At 45.1% G+C, this 20024-nt stretch overlaps 1 protein-coding gene across 1 annotated transcript; it reads left to right on the top strand.

Moving 5' to 3' along the window:
* Positions 1–351: 351 nt before the first annotated feature.
* Positions 352–3396, top strand: Slc35d3 (solute carrier family 35 member D3). The gene is made up of 2 exons (XM_021175235.3): positions 352–790; positions 1714–3396. Exons 1-2 carry the CDS (start codon positions 352–354, stop codon positions 2541–2543), a joined length of 1269 nt encoding a protein of 422 aa, XP_021030894.1. The 3' UTR covers positions 2544–3396.
* The last annotated feature ends 16628 nt before the right edge of the window (positions 3397–20024 follow it).

Genomic DNA, 20024 nt, shown 5'->3' with positions numbered 1-20024 from the left:
TCCTTCTGACCCAGGAACCGCACGGGACACAGCTCATCAGGGATCCTCACCTACTTCCAAGTCGCGGTCTCTAGGATTCCCGCCACTCCTCTCACACCCGTCCCCCACCCTTGCCACTTTTCGGAGGCCCCCGCCCCCGCCTCCCGGCATCTGCGGGGCAGTCGCACGCGGAGCTGCTGAGCCGGGAGGACGCCCGGCTGGAGCTGCCCTCCGCAGCCCAGCCCGCACTCCCTGCCCTTCGCTTCGTCCCGCCGCCCAGCCCGCGCCCCCGCTTCCCTCGCTCCGCGCCTCCTCGCCGACCTCCCGCGAGTCTCGAGCTCCGCCACGGCGGAGTACGGCGGGGCCGGCGCGATGCGGCAGCTGTGCCGGGGCCGCGTGCTGGGCATCTCGGTGGCGATCGCGCACGGGGTCTTCTCTGGCTCCCTCAACATCCTGCTCAAGTTCCTCATCAGCCGCTACCAGTTCTCCTTCCTGACCCTGGTGCAGTGCCTGACCAGCTCCACCGCGGCGCTGAGCCTGGAGCTGCTGCGGCGCCTGGGGCTCATTGCCGTGCCCCCCTTCGGCCTGAGCCTGGCTCGCTCCTTCGCGGGGGTCGCCGTGCTCTCCACGCTGCAGTCCAGCCTCACTCTCTGGTCGCTGCGCGGCCTCAGCCTGCCCATGTACGTAGTCTTCAAGCGCTGCCTGCCCCTAGTCACCATGCTCATCGGTGTGCTGGTGCTCAAGAACGGTGCGCCCTCGCCCGGGGTGCTGGCGGCCGTGCTCATCACCACCTGCGGCGCCGCCCTGGCAGGTGAGCGGGACCCACGCCAGCCCTGGTCCACCCAACCCACCCGATAGAGACCGCTGGGACCACTCGGTGCAACGCCCTCACTGCCAGATGGGGATACTGAGGCAGTGAGGCAGGGAGCTTTGAGTGGTCCTTGGGATCACAAAAGGGACTTTTCTTCTGAGACCCAGCGCAGCCTCCCTCAGCCTTCAAGCCTCCTCCATCAGCCCTGCCCCCCAGGTGTCCCGGCTTCCGCCCCCCGCCCCTTTCCTCCCCTACCCGGGTCTTTCTTGTTCAGCCCCTTCCTCAGGAGGGATGGAGAGTCGCCAGCGCAGAGAACTGGAGTCCAGCCCTGCACTGAGCCGGAAGGAAGGGGGCCGGGAACTTCCTCGGATCACGCGGGGTTGGGGAGCTGGAGAGACGGGAGTGAAGCCTGAGCAGCCTGGGCTCCGTACCCGGGCCCTAGGCAGAAGGGACCGGCCGCGGGGCTCAAGGGCAGGAGGGGCGGGGAAGACCCCGGGGAATCCAGCTGCAGGCAGAGGGGAAACACTCTTTCCGGGGCCGTGCCAGCGCCCGCGCTCGGTCGAGGCCGCTAGCTGGGGTTCCCTGTCCCTTCCGGTGCCCTCGGGGCGGGAACCACCCTCCCAGGTGGCCTCCGTGCAGGCTTCAGGGACCCCAAGGACCCTACCCAGAGAGCATCTGATCTCTCCCTGGTCTTCGCCCTGGCTAGAGGAAGACCGGGTACATTAGCTCGGCTTGACGGTCGCATTTTGACACAGAGATGGATGCAAGGAGGGTTTCTGTTGGGCACTCGGAAAATTCGTGGGCAGAAGTGGGATGCTAAGGTTTTTTTTCCCCCAAGTCGACATGCTTCCTGGAGTGGATACCCAACCCTGTGTCTTCTCTTTTTCTTTTCCGCGCTGGCTCTGCCGTCTTGGTGCGCTCAGGAGCTGGCGACCTGACGGGCGACCCCATTGGGTACGTAACGGGCGTGCTGGCTGTATTGGTGCACGCAGCCTACCTGGTGCTGATCCAGAAAGCGAGCGCGGACACGGAACACGGGCCTCTCACCGCACAGTATGTCATCGCCGTCTCCGCCACCCCTCTGCTGGTCATCTGCTCTTTCGCCAGCACCGACTCCATCCACGCCTGGACCTTTCCAGGCTGGAAGGACCCGGCCATGGTTTCCATATTCGTGGCCTGTATCCTGATCGGCTGTGCCATGAACTTCACCACACTGCACTGTACCTACATCAACTCTGCGGTGACCACCAGCTTCGTGGGCGTGGTGAAGAGCATCGCCACTATCACGGTGGGCATGGTGGCGTTCAGCGACGTGGAGCCCACCTCTCTGTTCATTGCCGGCGTTGTGGTGAACACCCTGGGCTCCATCATTTACTGTGTGGCCAAATTCTTGGAGACCAGAAGACAAAGCAATTATGAAGATCTGGAATCGCAGGCAGAGGGAGAGGAGCGACAGTCAAGTGGGGACCAGTTGCCTTTCGCTATGGAGGAGCTGCCCGCCAAGAGCGGAAATAGCGAGCCAGAGAGTGCGGAGGGGGCAGGTGACTCCGTACAGCAAGGTGGGCAAGAGTCAAGGGGCAGCATCAGAGGGATCTCGCTGGTGGCTAGGAGTTCAAGAGCAGAAGGGCATAATGATGAGGTGGGAAGGAGGTCCTTAAAGGACACTTACTTAGAAGTGTGGAGACTAGTTAGGGGAACTAAGTACATGAAGAAGGATTATTTGATGGAAAACGAGGCACTACCCAGTCCTTGAAAACGACATGCATGTATGTACATATTACATACAGCCGTTTTATGTGGCAGAAATAACGTCTAAAGAAGGGCCTCCAGTTTTATTCTGAGGAGTGGGGGTTAGAGACGCAAGAGCTGAAAGGGACAGACAGAGACAAATTAGCACCTATTTATTATTTATTAATTATGTAGTGGGACTTTGCCTGAGGTGCCACAGAAGGAAGAGACCTGTGTAGGTGCTTAACCAAATCAAAAGCGATTTCAGCTTCAGACTCCTGGACATTCATTTTTTTTTTTTGTCTTTATAATCATAACCAAACATCTGCATGTACCAAGAGTCCCTCAGCCACCCCTGCCAAAGATGGCTTGTAGTAATGATGGTATCACTTAATAAGTTCAAAGGTCACATTCAGGGGCACATTTCTGATGACAGAACTAGTTTTTATTGCCTGTTAGGCAAAGAGTATATTGTTGAAATGACGTTTATAAATATACACTGAATTGTTTACTCTTCGGGTCATCTGCAATATTGTGTTTACTCGTATTTTTCTTCCTTCTTTTTTTAAAAAATGGGTATTCTATTATATATTGATAGGAGATGTTGAAGCTATTTTGAAGACATGTGTTCCTAGCTTTGATTATGAAGTCTAAAGTTTGTTCTTTGTAATTATATATCTTAAAGGCTGTTTGGGTTCCTTGCTTTATAATATTTATTATTGAATGCTATAACCTTTTAAAAACCCATTTTCCCATGTAATACTCTTTTGAGCAAATGCAGTGACTGGAATATATTTAGTGTTGACTGTAGAACAGCCAGACGGAAACAGACCACCTTGGTCTGCACTGCACACCCCAAACTCTGTTACAAAAAGAGCCACTGCTATATTCGCATTACGATATTTTTCTATCTTATATTTGTCAAAAAATAAAGTGTGAGTCTATCTGTAAAGAGATGGAATGTGAAGTTTGTTTCCGTCACATTTATATTCTGTTGGAAGATGCTTCCCATGTATGGAATATAGTGGCTTTGTGCATGCGCCAACACATTGGGAACTTTCTTTTTTCCCCCAGTGATGACTTTGAACTTCTGACCCTCCTGCTTTTCCCGTCCCAGTGCTGAGATTACCAGCATGTAATACCCAGTTTAATGTGATACTGTGGACTGAACACAGGGCTTCCTACATGTTAGGCAAACACTCTACCAACTGAGCTACACTCCCAGCTGCCACTGAGAACTTTCTAAATTACCTATGGCAATTGAATTTAAAATAACAAAACAAACAAACAAACAACGACAAAGAATTCCCAGAGAAGAAAACTATAAAGAGAGAAAATATCATCTCATATTGAAGAAGGAAAGCCTCCCACACTAGATGCCAATACAAATAGAAATTGAGAAAAGATAAACAAAAGGGTACAGAGAGGTCCCCGGACATGGAGGCTGCTCTTGTTAGCCAGCGTCTTCCTGAGCGGCTCAGATAGTGGCGTTTTACTTTTTTCTGTCATTTACAAACATCAAAACGACCTAAAAAGCTGGAGCAGAGGTTGACTTTAGCTCCTAAGTGGACTCCACAATCTGCAACTCAAATGGGGTGATGGTTATCACTAGTTCTGTGTTATTGCTTTTCTCAAGCAGTCAGTTGCTTCCAGGAGTGCCACCAAAACCCAAGGGCCTCCTACAGCAGAAGTTAGGAGTGCCACCAAAACCCAAGGGCCTCCTACAGCAGAAGTTAGCAGTGGATGACCAGATGTTACAATGGCTTTTTGAAAAATAAAAATAAAAAGCACCAATTTTGCTATTAGCAGGCCAGAAGACCATGTCCTGTTACCTCAATATCAAGCTGAGAAGTGGTGATGAGCAACAAGGTCGAAGGGAGCCTGGGATTTCTCTTTATCCCACCAGTAAAGAATAATTGCTTTTTACTGAACAAAATTCCTTTTTGGTCACAAATGTGGGTTTGCACATATTGCAAAAAATATGAACCCTTTCTTGCCAACAAACTTGATGAAACATTCTTTTAGAGTTCACTAGGAAAATAGACAGGGGTTATCAGGAATTCATGACTGTGGGGGTAGCTAGTCTCAAATCGGTGGTAAACTTAGGCATGGCCCCTTTGAAGTCTCCAGGCAGAATTCCTTCCAGAATTCTTATTTTTAAAGAGACTTATTTTATGTAATGAGTACACTGTCTTCAGACACACCAGTAAATGGCATTAGATCTCATTATGAATGGTTGTGAGCCACCATGCTGGAAACTGAACTCAGGACCTCCCGAAAAACAGTGTTCCTAACCACTGAGCCATCTCTCCAGCCCCCTTCCAGGATTCTTTTTTTTTTTTTTTTTGGTTTTTCGAGACAGGGTTTCTCTGTGTAGCCTTGGCTGTCCTGGAACTCACTTTGTAGACCAGGCTGGCCTCGAACTCAGAAATCCGCCTGCCTCTGCCTCCCAAGTGCTGGGATTAAAGGCGTGCGCCACCACGCCCGGCTCCTTCCAGGATTCTTAACGCACCTATATCTCAAAACTAACTGGAAGAGGCCTATCCATGCCGGTTTTACTCAATGTTTACTTTAGTAGTTTTAAATGTTAATTGTATATTTAAAATGGCCCCATATCAACAAGACTGTTAATCAGGTGGTTTGACCCTATAGTCTAATCAGGTTAGAGATTGTGCTGTTAGGGTAAGAAAACCCCCAAAAGATCAATAACAAAAGTTCTGCCACATTCTAGACAAACCTTGGAATTCTCTACTCACAGTCTCTCATGCAAAGAGCAGCCAGTACACAAGAGGAGACAGGTAGTGTAAGCCAAGGGGTGGAAACTGAGGAAGGTAAACATTTGAAAACAAAAATACCTAGCGTGATAGAGATGAAGAGTTCCCGGGACACATCACAGGAACACAAGTCAGTGCTGGGACTCATTCCCTGGTCCCTAGCAGCTGGCAGACCAGACCTGACTCCCAAGATCCCTCCGCTGTCTTGAGGTCCCTGGGTCACAGGGGGATTCTGCCTGACACTGCTCTCTCACTACCTCTAACCAGTCTCTGCAACACATCACAGTGTCATGATGAGTTTCCTGCTGCTGGGCTCCCCCACTCTGAATTCTGTCTAGCTCTCAAACTAATGCTTGTGGCACAGGCCAATCAGAAGCCCTGGGGAAAGGATTGCCAGAGATGCACACAGGAGGTGGGTGCACATGTATGTGCTGAGCACAGCTGAGCAGGGACCTAACTCCCATAAACCAGCAGTCCCTCCTGTCACAGGGCTGGATTCTCCAGGTCATTCATAGCAAATGCTCAGGAAAAGACGGAGAATTTCACAAACCCTAATCTAACGGACAGAAGTGGGGTTTGTTAGATTGGGTTTTGTTTTTGTTTGTTTGTTGCATTTAAAAAATATTTGGGGATTGTTTACTTACTTGGAGGGAGATCACATTAATTAGTTAATTAATTTGGGTTTTTGTTTTTCATGAGGTGCTTTTCTCTAGCCAGGCTGGCACTGAGTTCTTATGAGGCTGAGGCTGGCCTTAAATGCCTTAACCACCACACCGGGTCTTTGCTTGCTTGTTGGTTGGATTATTTGTGTTCACAGAGCCGCTAAATTCACAGACTCTCCTTACTTGAGTTTAGTCCCGCTGATGAGCCAGTCGGAGGAATTCTTCATTTCTTTTTCAGTCTGAGTGCTTTTGTTAACAGTGTTTAGCATTTCTTCTTTAAAAAAAAAAAAATCTTTCCTAGTTTCCAGGCTTCCTGTAGCGATCCGTCCTTACACACCACTTGCTTTTTGCACAAGGGATCTTAACATAGTTATTTATAATTCCCTCTCAGATAGTCCTAAAGCCCGTATCATACACCTCCAAATTCAATCCAGACCTTTGCTTTGTCTCTTTAGACTTGTTCTCTTGTCACTTGCATGCCTATTGCTTGACTTTCTCTGAGGAGAAGTGAATAAATTCATCTCAGAGAGGGTACCAACCATCTACCCAAGAAATGACTCCACCCAAGCCATGGAGGATAGAATATGTGTGGCCCACCCACGGAGTGGTGCTGTTAGGAGGTGTGGCCTTGTTGGAGTAGGTGTCACCCTGTTGGAGTTGGAAGTATGTCATTGTGGGCTTTAAGACCCTCCTCCTAACTGCTTTCCTAGCAGCCTTCAGATGGAGAGCTGAACTTTCAGCTCCTCCTGTGCCATGCCTGCCTGAGCGCTGCCATGTTCCTATCTTGATGATAACAGACAGAGCCTCTGAACCTGTAAGCCAGCCCCAATTAAATGTTGTCCTTATAAGAGTTGCTTTGCTCCTGGTGTCTGTTGGCAGCAGTAAAACCCTAACTAAGACACAAGTGTAGCTTAGTGAGCTAATGAGGTTTGGGGGCTTCTTCCAGGGAGCAGGAGTGAGGGCTTCCAGGAGCATGACTGACTCAAAGACAGTTGCATCTCCAAAGGCCCTCCCAGGATGTCTGATGACTCACAAAGCCCCATCTCTGGAGCAAGCCAGAGAGGGAGGAAGGGAGTGCTCTGCTCAGCCTGCAGCTGTGCCTCACAAGAGTCTCCTCTCCCCTAGCAATTATTTATTTCTTAGGTAAGCTCAGGGAGGGGCCTCATGACTTGTAACTTCCTTGTGAATTTCAGTTCAGGAGGCTCCTCACTATCCTTCTAGGAACAGCCCAACAATACTTGATGCTTTTCTTATTGGGAAAAACCATTTGATGGATACCCTAGAGGATAGGAGCGGAGTCAAATAGGCTTTTGAATGAGAGGTGTCTTGTTCCCAGGGCTAGAAATTGTACTGCTTTTGGCAACTATAGTGCTAGACTCCAAATTTCTCTGCTGTACCTGCTTTTCTCTCTATTGTCTCCAGCTGTTTCTATTGCAGTCCAGCCATTACAGTGGATCCCTGTTGGTGTGACTATTAGGTGTGACTATATTGGTGTGACTATGAGAGAAATGTTCTACAATAGTGTACAGGGGCTGCATTGTGGTAAATGACATTCCCTTCTTGTCCTAGATAGCTTTGACAACTTGACATAGCCTAGAGTCATCTGAGAGAATCCTCACGTAAGGAATTACTAGATCATATCTGTCTATGAGTATGCCTGTGAGGGACTGTCTTGATTATTAATTGTAGGAGGGACCAGCCCACTGTGGGTGACACCATTCCTTAAGCTAGTGGCCTCAGGATTTATAATGAAACTATCAAAATGAGCCAGTGAATGAATCAGCAAGACACATTCCTCTATGGTTCCTGCCTTAAGGTTCTCGTCTTTCAGTTCCTGCATTAAATTCCTTCAATGATGGACTATGTCCTGAAAGTATAAAACTAAACAAACCCTTTCCTCTCCACAGTTGCTTTTGGCGGGAGAGCATCATCACAAGAGCAGAAGAGAATATAGAACATTTTTTTTTCAATTTATCATTTCTTTGTGTTGAGAAATTTCAAATTCCCCTCTAGTCAGTTATATGATGTTTAAGTAGTTGTAAATGATCACCTTGCACTGAAGACCTTAGGATTCTCTATTTCATTGTATTTTGGTGTGTGGTAAGCAACCCCCTTCCTCAGGCTCTACGTTACCACCGTTCAGCCCTTGAGTTCTATGAATATGACATTTTTAGCTTGCACATTTGAGTGAGAACATGTGCTAATTGTCTTCCTATGCCTGACTTATTTAACTTAGTGTTCTCCAGTTCTACCCATGGTGCTACAAGCAAAATAATATAGTTTTTATTTTGAGTAGTATTATATTATATAAACGGGTGATTTTTATCTGTTGTTCCTCCATCCCCCAATGATGCATGCATGCATCCATCCACCCATCACCTCATCATCCATCTACCCATCTTCAATCCATCATCCTTCTTCATCCATCCAAACCTTATATAAACCTCTATCTTGACTGTGCATTCTCATTAAGTCCTAGTAGACCCATGTCCCTAGTTTTGTTCCCTTTACAGATGTTTCTTAGCTTCTCTTCTCACACAAGAGAAAGGAAAGGTAGAGAGGCTTAACGTAGTAAGACTAAAGGCCCAGGGCTCAGGTAAGAGAGGCTCTGCTACAGTTTTGTATCTGGAGAGGGGATTCTGTATGACAGAAAATGCTCTGGGCTCGTTTCACAAAGCTTACTCTTTACCCTTTTCTGTCTGAAGGCTAGGGGATCTTTTTGAGCCTGTTTCCAATTGTAGAATTTCTGTATGTAAAACCTATAAATGTACGAGTTTGCCCAGGACTGTGGCTCCTAGTTAGTTATTCACTGTAGTCATAGACAGCCAAACTCACCTACACATTATGAAAATAATCAGTTAGATATTTCTATCAATCATAGCTCCAGGGGCTTCTGACTCAGGTAAGACCTTGGCTGTAACTTTCTAGATCAGCTTAGCCCTCCAGAGTTTGGGGTGGTGATTTGATCCTTGTCTTTAGTTCTCAAACGGGTCCAAAAGCAGTCATTGATTTTTACTTATTTGTCTTTTTTTTTCCCCCATGAAGATGGGAATGAATGACAATTTCTTTTTAAGAAAAATTGTGTTCATGTGTGTTTGCAGTCGTGTATGTGTGTGTATGTGTAGAATTCTGTTTGTAAGTGACCAGAAGAGAGTTGAGGCACTCTGACAAAACCAAGTAGAGAAAGGAGCTCAGTTATATTATAACTGAATATTTGATCAATGGCCCCTTTAATACTTAAGTTAAAACATCTTTCACCTTTCACCTTCTGGAACTTTGAGAAGCCCAAGCCTTCACTGGACTTCTCAGGATTCCTGTTGCATCCTCTCTCTCTTACTTCCATTAATCAAAGCTGTGGATGGCTTCTTATGTTGATCATTTTAAAAAATCTTTAGCATACAATACAAATATGTTAGGCACCATAAAATTGCTCATTTTAAGTGCTTAATTATTAGGCATTAATATAGTTACACCTCAGTGCTGGCTAGTGTTTGTCAATTTGACACAAGCTAGAGTCATCTGCAAAGAGGGAACTTTAACTTAGAGCCTGTTTCTGTCAGACTGACTTGTAGACAAGTCTCTGGGAACAGTCTGTGGATTACCGATTATATGGGAAGACCCGGTCCATAGCAAGTGGTTCGGTTCCACTCTTGGGCAGGAGGTCCTGGGGTATACAAGAAAGCGGGCTGAGGCTAAGAGAGCCATAGAGATCAAGCCAGTGTTCCTCTGGAGTCTCTCCTTCAGTTCCTACCTTTAGTCCCTGCCTCAACTTCCCTGAGCGATTGACTACAAGCTGTAAGATGAGATAGACCATCTCCTTCCCATGTGGCTTTTGCTTCGTGTTTTGTCATAGTGACAGAGAAGCTCCTAGGGCAATCATTGTATGACTTGAGAACAGTTTTAATCCTACTTAGAAGTCATGCATCCATTGCAAGTTACTCTTTTCTACCCGATCCTCCCCAGCCCCGGGCAATTCTCACCTTGCCTGTTGGGAATGAATGGTGCCTTCTGGTTCTTCAGAAATTGCTTTTCAGGTAGCTCTTCTTAACCGACTCCTGCAAACTTGTTTTACTGAAAATGCTGCAAATTCAAAGCTGGCTTTGGGATACGGCTTACAATGTTCCATATGCTCAAAGCCTCCTACAGTAAGGGCATTTCAATGAAGGAAAGGAACCGTTGACATCTAGACTCAGCAGCCCCTGCTCTGTGAGTTTCCTGCTTCTCCTGGGCCCTCCTTGTGGCTACGTGGCTCTTTCTTCTACTCCAGAAGAATCTTTTCTCACAGTCATCCCCACTGTAGACTCAAGCTCCTATTTTCTCAATAGTTTTCTTAAGAAGTAACCAGAAGGGCTCGAAAATGTTCTCTCAAATGAAAGAGAAGACTTACTTCATATAATTCTTCAACTACTCTTTGGAATGTGGAAGGCAGTTGCTACGGTTTATATATGAAATTTTGTCCATAGGCCAGTGTTTTGAACTTTAGGACTCTGTCTGGTGGTCTTAATTTAGAGACAGTGGAAACTGGAAGATGAGTCCAGATGGGAAGAAGTATGTGGCTAAGGGCAGATGCTTGGAGGCATTATCCCTGGACTTTTTCTGTGGTGCTCTCTGATTCCTGTTGTGAGCTAGGTGTGGACTGCCTTTCTGACACAGGCTTCAGCAGCCATGCTATTCTACCCAAGTCAAGGGCCCAAGCAATCATGGATGGAATAATCTGAAAACAGGAACTGACATAGACATTTTCTCTCTTTAAATGGGTTCTGCAAGTGTTTGGTCACAGCCACGGCAAAGCTAACTCTCACTATATCTTATTAAACATCACCTCCATCCCTTTTACTCTGCCAAACCAAACTCATGTAGAAAGTTATCATGGGAAATTTTTACAACATGCATAGTTGCTGGTCTGTCCATTTGCCCTCTCCCCTTCCCCAGTTTTCTTTACACAGCAAACTCTAAAGTTTTGTAGGTACCTGCCACGCTGTGCTTAGGGAAGGCTGGCAGGCTGCATCACCTTCTTGTTAATCAATCATGACAAATTGGTGTCTCTTGGCCAATGACTGGATTAGGGAAAATATCTGTGACCAAGTTCTAGCAAATGAGAGGAAAGAACAAGTGTGTGTGGAGAGGTTTGGGAGTGGTCTTTTTTTTTTTTTATGCTAGGAAGAGACTACCTTGACTTTGATGTGAGATCTGAGAGTTTCCCCCCTGAGAGACAGACAGTCAGAGGATGAGCACTATGCTGACCATAGCTTGAGGAATGTTGGGAAAGCCTGGCTTTCTGATGCCTTCACTGACATGCTAAGTAACAGGACAGGACCAATGATCATTGTTTGGTACCTCTCCCTGCTATGATGACAAATACGTATGATGCATCTCTTTCTCTGTGTCAACTCTGCTTGGTATATAGAAGAGAGAAAATTTGATTCAAACTATTTTATGCCAAATGTCTGGATAAAAATCTATTCATTTTCTTGTTTGGGTACTTAACATGGAAATTTTAATATCTGGACCCGATGATGAAATCTGTTGACTTTTGTTTTGCTACCAGGCATCATGTAGACTGTACGTCTGTGTTTCCTGTTATTTAAAGAAGTGCTGTTGATCTTAGGGCTGGCTTTCCATACAGTTATGGCTAGAGTGCTATTGTGTGATTTAGCATAACACCACCAGCTATAAATCTCTGCTCTGTAGCACCCCATCTTGGCTTCGCAGCAGTGAAGACAGGTCATGACTGGAATCCAATAGCCCAGCTATATGCAGAGTGCTTTTCCGCTGATTGCCAGGCTCTCCAGAGGACCCCCATTCTTCCTCATCAATAATTGCTTTGCCCAGGTATCTTTACAGTAGTCTATAATAAGCAACTCGTTTAAACTACTAGTTCATGTTCTTCCTTAAGGAATAATGATCAATTTTCTGGTGAATTGTATAAGCAAAAAGGAAAAAAAAGTTACATTTTGCATTGTTCCTAGTGGCCATCTTCCAAACGCTGCAATACAGTCCGCAGACCTTATTACTGAATTGGTAAGCAGCCATTTCTGTAGGCACTTACTGTCACTGCAATGTACAAAGGGAAAGACACTTTGCTCAATATTACCTAAGCCTTCCAGAGCCCTGCTGCAATCACAGGACAGCACTGCCTTTCTCAGTTGATGAATGGTTTTGTAAGTAAAGATCTTCCTCTTTAATTTCATAACCATAAGAAAAGATGACTGTAGAAAGAGAGACAGAGGCCAGACAGAACTGCTCAGAGAGGCAGCATTCCATCTTCTTATCGGCACTCACACTTTGGATGCCTACCGCTCTTGGACCATGGTCTAACCCTCAATGAATATATTAGTTGGCTGACCGACAAAAGAGAATTCCAAGTTATGAAATGAAAGCTCAACTTGAGTTTTCTCGTTCAGTTGGAAACCATTGTGAGTTGTAAAACCCCTTTGAAATGGTCTGATAGGTAAGTCTGACTTGCCTATAGTGCCATTCTTCAATTAAAGCAAATGCTACAATTGAATCTGATGTAGGAACCTGGCTGCATCAAAGGCAGCCAAACAGAATGGCTTGGTGTAGACTGACTTCCACTCAGCCCAGCCAGAGCTCCTGCCCAGTATCCTGGTGCCCTGGGGCTCACCACAGTTAGATTTTAGACCTTCCTTGATTCAATTCATTTAATAAAAATGTTCAGAAAGAAACTTTTTCTGAAGGCCTAGGATACCCAGTGTTAGAAAAATAATACAGAATATTGTTAACAATTCAGACAGGGAAGGTAGAAATAGGTCAGACAAAAAACAATGGGTGAAGTTGTCCTGGCCTTTCTTTTAATCTTTGGGCAATATTTGAAGTAGCTCTTGGCAGCTGAGGTTTTTTTTTTTTCTTTTCAATATCTGTGCCAGGGTTTCTGTTATTCCTTTGGGAAGGTAATCAATATAACTAATAAAAAGGAAATGACTAGACTGGGTGTATCAGAAGCCTCCCTAATGTGACCCTACTTGAAGCAATCCTGCTATGTCTGCCTAGCATGCCTAAAATGGAGAAATGTGGGTCTTAGTTAAGTAGTTAGCAGCCACTAAGTTAGCAAGGAGTTATGTTAATGAAGGTAGGCAGAATCTAAGGGCATGGTAATAAAATGAATGAATGAATGAATGAATGAATGAATGAACAAGTGAGCTAGCAAGAAAGTGAACTGACAGAAGAAAAGGCCAGAGAAGAGGGTGAGAGGATGCAAGGCAGGAGAGTCTCTGTCTCCCTCCCCTTCTCCTGTAATCACTGCCTTAGGTCACTATTGCTGGGGTGAAGCACCTTGACCAAAGCAACTTGGGGAACAAAGGGTTTATTTGGCTTACGTTTCTACACCAAAAGCAAGTCAAGACTGCACAGGACTTGGACAGAAACTGGGAGGCAGGAGCTGATACAAAGGCCTGCAGGAGAGATGCTTACTGGCTTGCTCTTCATGACTCGCTCTGCTTGCATTTTTAACACCGCAGTACCACCTGCCCAGGGATGGCACTACTCACAATGACCTGACCCCCTCCCCCAATCAATCACTAAATAAGACAATGCCCTACACGTTTGTCTATAGCCCTATCTTATGGAGACAATTTCTTAATTGAGGTCCCCTCGATATTATAGCTTGTGTGAAGTTGACATAAAACTAGCCAGCATATCCTCTCGTTTCCTCCCCCCTCTCTTTCTCTCTCCCTCTCTGTCTCTCTCTGTCTCTCTGTCTCGGTCTCTTTTTCTCTCTCCTTTCTCTTCCTCCTCCTCTTTCTCCCTTTGTTTTTGGTACTGGGGATTGGACCTAGGGGCTCACACATGTTAGACTAATATTCTACTAACACTCAGTTATTTTCCTATTTTTAAATATTGAGACAGTCTCAGTAAATTGCCCAGGCTGTGCTTATACCCAATGCATTCCCCGAGCAGGACTTGAACTTACTACCCCCTGGCTTCAGTATCTCACTTGCTGAGGTTTGTGCTACCTGGCTTATCTAGGGGGAACCTTTCTTTAAGAACATCAAGAGGATGAGCTGTATGACCTTAGTGGCATCCAAGATAAACTTAGCAATGCCAGTGTCCTGGAGAGTTATCCCAGTACCAACACCAGGAGACCCTGTGATGAGAAAATCATGAAATGAAGAAGAAAATGTGGCCACTCAGTCAACCGCAACAACACAAAGGTTGTGTATGGTTGGAGGTGTTATTTGAAAGTCCAATAGAAGTTGTTGGTTAGGGAGAATCTGAAGTTTAGTAGTCCCATAAGGAAAGTTGGAGAAGTGGTTCCCTTTGGAAGACAGCCAACCAACTGCTGACAAAGGTATTACACCTAATGACCAAGTCTGCAGTTAATACTAACAGGAAGTAAAGAGTTGGGTGGAGACCCCGAAGCCAGTAGCATGTGCCTTGGGGAATTTCATGTTCCTCTTTGAAAACCAAGATGCTCAAAGAGCTCCAGGAATAAATCCTTAAAATAAAACAAAATACTGACTATACCTCAACTGCTTTTTAATGTTATATTCTTTTATATTTTACTGGGAATTGAAACCAGAGCCTCATGCTCCTGAGTGATCTATCTCTGAGCTACAGGCCAGCACTCAGTTCCTCATTTGAAGTTAAAGAGTAATAATTGGTTGGGCAGTGATGGCTCACATCTTTAATCTCATCACACAGGAGACAGGCAGATCTCTGAGTTCGAGGCCAGCCTAGTTTACAAAGTTGAGTTCCAGGGCATCCAGGGCTACATAGAGAAACCCTGTCTCCAACACCCACTCTATCTGCTTTCCCAAAATTGAGAATTGATTTGCTTTGCAGGAATAGTCTATGGGCTGGCGAGATGGCTCAGTGGTTAAGAGTGCTGCCTGCTCTTCCGAAGGTCCTGAGTTCAAATCCCAGCAACCACATGGTGGCTCACAACCACCCATAATGAAATCTGCCGCCCTCTTCTGGTGTGTCTGAAGTCAGCTACAGTGTACTTACATATAATAAATAAATAAATAAATAAATAAATAAATATTTAAATAAATAAATATTAAAAAGAAATAGTCTAAACACAGCTTCTTTAAGTAGATATTCCTATTGTCTAAATAACTTTGCCAACCTCCTCTGGCTTTTCTAGAAGAGTTTATTAAACGCCTGACACTGTATATATTTGGTATATATTTCTGTATTTGTGTCCCCATTAGACTGAGTGGGCTGGGGACAGTCTGTATTAGTTTTCCTGAGATTTCGGTTTTTTGAATCTGGTTGGCATTAAGAACGTGCGCACAGAATGCACAAATCTCATCTGGTGCATCCAACATGTTTTTAGACTTATTATAATTGTTTTCTAAACTATCTTAAATTCCCCAGACACATTTATTATGAAAAGTTGAAAATTAGCAATTTGCTGAAACCCACACTGAATTTTCTGTTTGGGGATATTGTTGAATAATTTCTTCTTCTCTTTTCATTAAAGTGGGTTATTGTTCTCTTGATGAAAAATGAGGTTATCCTTAAACCTGGGCGAGAAATGTGTTACATAAGCCAGAGAGAGTTAGAGACTCCTGAGTTTTGTTGTTTGGCTTTGTGTTTGGATTCAGTAATGGAAAAGGCCCTCATGGGTATTTGTAAGGCTAGACAAACAGGAAGAGCCCCATTGTGGAAGATGAGCCAGGGTGGCTCTCTAAGAGTGGCCGCTTCAGCACAGCTACCCTGTGTAGCTGAGGGCATGTGTGAATGTCTGGTAGACCATAGCACTGGTAGTTCATGAGAAATAGTGACGGCAGTCATCTTTATTGACCTAACTTTGAGGATCCTCCCCAAGCTGGACATACTCCAGTTCGGTCTCCAGATCTCTTAATTAACAAACATCCCTAAGCGTGCTAGAGAGGCTCCTGATTGAATACCCTTAAGACACAGCCCAGAAGTGTGATGTACTCCATTAGATAATTATTTAAATGAGGTGCTGCACACTTGGTTGAACAGACATCTTAATGAGCAAAACAGATATGTGCATATTTTGCATTTGAAATGCTCAGTAATACCAGTATTCAAGATTTATAAAGAGCGCTTTGTCTGAGAAGGTCAATGAAATTCCTACCTTGCTCATTTACATACATCCTCAAGTAGCTCCCTCATTTCCCTCTATTCATGGGCTCTCCAGAGCTGCCCAAGCAGGGGTGTTGTACTCTGCTAAGGGAATAATGGCCACTGTAAGATATGTAAAGTGATATTTTCCTGAGATGCTACAGAGTATTTGATGATGAGTTCAAGGGTAGAATCCAAGATGTTTTGTAGGGAGGAGCCACTTGTGCAAGACGCAGTATTAGCTATCCTGGGGCAAAGGTCTTTGGAAAGAGATGGAGCCTGGGTCTCCGCTGAAGAAGTTGGAATTCAGATCCTGAGAGGACTTGTGTTGCTCTCTCTCTTTGATGTTCAACCTTGTTGGATAGTTGTTTTGCTTGTTGTGTGCGATAGTGGCCTGACTTTAAAGGTCTGACTTTCATAACACGACTATAACTGATCACCTAATTAACTCATTGATTAGCGCTATACTGCGGGTGGAACTTGGGCGTCCAAGGAAGTATAAAACTGTGCTTTCCTAGAGAGAACATCAATAATTGGCTAAGAGTCGGACAGTTGTTCGAGATGAAATGATTTCCTAAGCAATTTTATCTGTGCCTTGTGAAAATTAGCCAACCCTAAGGCAAAAATAGATAGGTGGTTATTGACATAGATTAAGTAGCTAAAGAGTTCCATTAGGAGGCGTCTGCTTATTTGACTCTTCTCGCCGAGGGTCAGGGGAGGGGCTGGGCTATTTGTTATTCTTCTTTTGGATTTTCGAGACAAATCCCCAAAACAGATTTCATAAGACATAGACAAACAGAGAGGGATAGAGACAAACTTAACGGTGTTAATAACAAGAGAGATAGGCTGGTAGATGGCACAAGCCCTCAGTCAGAGGTTTTGGCTGAACATGGCAGTGGCTCTAACCACATGCCTGCACCCTTACATGTGATGGTTGCTTCCAGTTATTAGATTATAACTAAGTGCTTCTGATATTTATTGACTGTTGTTCCAATCCATGTTACTATTAAGTGCTTTTAACTAATAAGTGCTTTTTTTTTTTAAAGGATTTTGTTCTTGCTTTGAAAGAGTTCACATTCTTAGAAAGACAAGAAGTGAAAGAAAGATGAAATTTCAAGACCTGTAAGTCATATAAAGTACTCAGAAATTGCTGGTTGTTTGTGAGCCTAGAGGCTGTCTGGGGCTGAGAATAAAGAAAAACAAACCTGGGTATGCCCCGTAGTTAAAACATTCCTGGGACCAACAGCTTAACCTTAAAGATAAAGAGGAATGTGAGGACATAACAGGGCTATCTGAACTGAGTCAACAATTCACAGAACTCTGACACCCTGCACGTACATGTAATTTTTCTGCTGATGTTTGAATAAGCCAATAGTGTGTCGCTATGCTGAATTCCACACCCCTAAGTCCCTTACCCCATAAAAACCCCTAGCTTTCGAGCCTCGTGGCCGACATCCGTTATCTCCTGTGTGGGATGCATGTCGGTCCGGAGCTCCGTCATTAAATTACCTTGTGTAGTTACATCAGGGCAGTCTATTCATGATTCTTTGGGTGCACGCCGAATCCGGAATTGAGTGGGGATTTCCCCACTAGGTTCTATCAGAAGCATGCACATAGTATGTGACTTATGAATCTCAGATTGGCGAATAAGCCAGAATCCAAAGCAATGCGTCGTGATCTTTTCAGAGGGGAAGCAAAAGAATAATCCCAGCAGGGCGTGGTAACACAGGCCTTTAATCCCAGCACTTGGGAGGCAGAGGCAGGCGGATTTCTGAGTTCGAGGCCAGCCTGGTCTACAAAGTGAGTTCCAGGACAGCCAGGGCTATACAGAGAAACCCTGTCTCGAAAAACAAAACAAAACAAAACAAAACAAAACAAAACAAAACAAAACAAAAAAAAAAGAAGAAGAAGAAGAAGAAAAATTAGTCCCCCGAGATTATGTAAATGACTAGATTGACCAAAATAATTATTGAAAAGTGTGTTAGGGCCAGACCTACACACAGAGACCTTGTTTAAGAAACAAAGAGTGTTAATGCTGAGCACGTGGTACAATCTTTAATCTCAGCACTCAAGAGACAGAGGCAGTGAGGGTTCTCTGAGTTCAAGGCCAGCCTGGCTTACATAGTGAGACCCTAATGTTTTAAGAAAAATGGGGGACAGAATCGGCAGCAAAAGCAAGTTGAAGGTGAGGAACAGGGATTTATTTGGGCTCATGGTTTGAGACAGTGCAATCCTCGTGGCACGGAAGGCATGGGTGGTGGTGGCAGATCCACCACTGTGTCTCACCACCATCCACGGAAGGCATGGGTGGCAGTGGCAGGATTGTGTAGCTGGGTCTTTATATATTCAAAAACTAGGAGACAGAGCTTGGGTAAGGAGCGAGCAAGCTGGCCTACAAGCCTCAGGCCTTTCCTGTGTGGCCTGGTGTCTGCCAGCCAGGCCCCATGTCCAGCAGTCTCCATGGCCTCCTGCAAACAGTGATCTGGGTTGACTTTTGTTCCAACCAGGTAACTGTTTTACGAGATTTTTTTTTATTTTAAACTTCTCTCCAAACAGTGCCCCCCACTGGGGGCCAGGGGATTAAACACATGAACCTATGAGGGAACAAATCACATCCAAACCATAACGGAAAGGGAAGCAGTGCCTCATACAGCCTCAGTCATGCTGTGGATACAAACAACAAAATTTATAGTGGTAGTGCTAAGGCGACCTTCATGTGCTTCAGGGGGTGTCATTACTCTCTGGTTTACATCTTTATCCTATGATACCTCATGCACCGTTGACATCAGTGTGTGGGGTGGGGTATATGTGCATATATGTGCACACATGAGTGTAGAGGCCTAAAGACAACCCCAGTGTCATTCCTCAGGTACTGTCTATGATTTTTGTTTTCTTAAGCTCCCCAAGTAGCCTTGCTTATCTGGCCAGCAAGCCCCAAGAACCTGCCTGTCTCTGCCTATCCAGTGCTGGAACTGCAAACATGGATGATCTTGCCTGGCTTTTTTCACGACGGTTCTGGGGAATAAATTTAGGTTCTCATGCTTGCAAGGCAAGCCAACTCCCCAGCCTACCATTGTGTTTGGGCATGGAAATCCTGTGCTGCTTTTCTTGTAGCTTATGTCGGGGACTCTGTTCTACCATTGGTCTCTTCCAGGGGGATCATTTCTTTATCCCGCCCCTACCCAGGGAGGTAGGAGAAGCACCCGTTGCTAAATTCATCACTCCCACTCCGGTGCTGAGCCTGCCTGAGCTGTTTCAAGTCTTGACAATCCTGGCTACAAACAGCAGTCTTGGGTAACCCATGGATGGATGGAGTTTGAACCTGATTATGGCTCTCTTCATAGCAGTGTTAAAATGTGTGCAAACCAGGGATTGAGGCTGGGGACCTGTGGCAGCTGAGGACAGGACCAACTCACAGTCCATGGGGTTTATGGTGAGACAAGCAATGTTTCCAACACAGAGCTTCGCATTGTTGGAGGAAAGGGAAGGGGTTGACTCAGAGAATCCAAACAGGAATATTTCAGGTAACAAGGTGCCCATAGTTTAAAAATTCACAAGTCGCTGTTAAGTCGAATTTCAAACACATTTCTTCTGTGATTTGCTAATGAGGACAGTTTGACATTCTCCCAGGTGAAATAATTTCAGTTAGAAACCATGTGACATTATAATCAATTTGAGAAGCTCTCTACGAACTTCAAGTTTGTCAAAGTGTTTTACATTTAAAGCTATAATTAGCTAGCCCTTCTAAATTCACTCTGAGGTAGGGAGCTGAATTACCAAGTAAGCTTTATAACTGTGAGAACAAAGAACAAATAATTTTCCAAAAGATTCAGTCACCTGGGTGCTGTTTCCTTGGTGTGTTCATCTTGTGAAAATTTACCAGCAAGATACTCAGATGTGTTCACCGTTGCATACCACAGAGCAAAAGAAAGTTAAGATGTAAATTATTCATTTATATCGTTTTTCAGATAGGATCTCCTATTGTCCAGTCTGGCCTCAAACTCACTGTGGAAC

The sequence above is a fragment of the Mus caroli genome, unplaced genomic scaffold (genome assembly GCF_978045245.1).
Source record: "Mus caroli unplaced genomic scaffold, Mus_caroli_1 scaffold_9, whole genome shotgun sequence".
In the NCBI taxonomy this organism is placed as follows: Eukaryota; Metazoa; Chordata; class Mammalia; order Rodentia; family Muridae; genus Mus; species Mus caroli.
Note: the sequence above shows the minus strand (reverse complement) of the source record. Positions and strands in the feature narration are given on the sequence as shown.

What these genes read in the sequence shown, in the direction of transcription:
- Slc35d3 (XM_021175235.3), top strand. Translation starts at nt 352, where the DNA reads ATGCGGCAGCTGTGCCGGGGCCGCGTGCTGGGCATCTCGGTGGCGATC. An exon ending in CTGCGGCGCCGCCCTGGCAG is followed by an intron (nt 791 to 1,713) that starts GTGAGCGGGACC and finishes TGGTGCGCTCAG; the next exon opens with GAGCTGGCGACCTGACGGGC.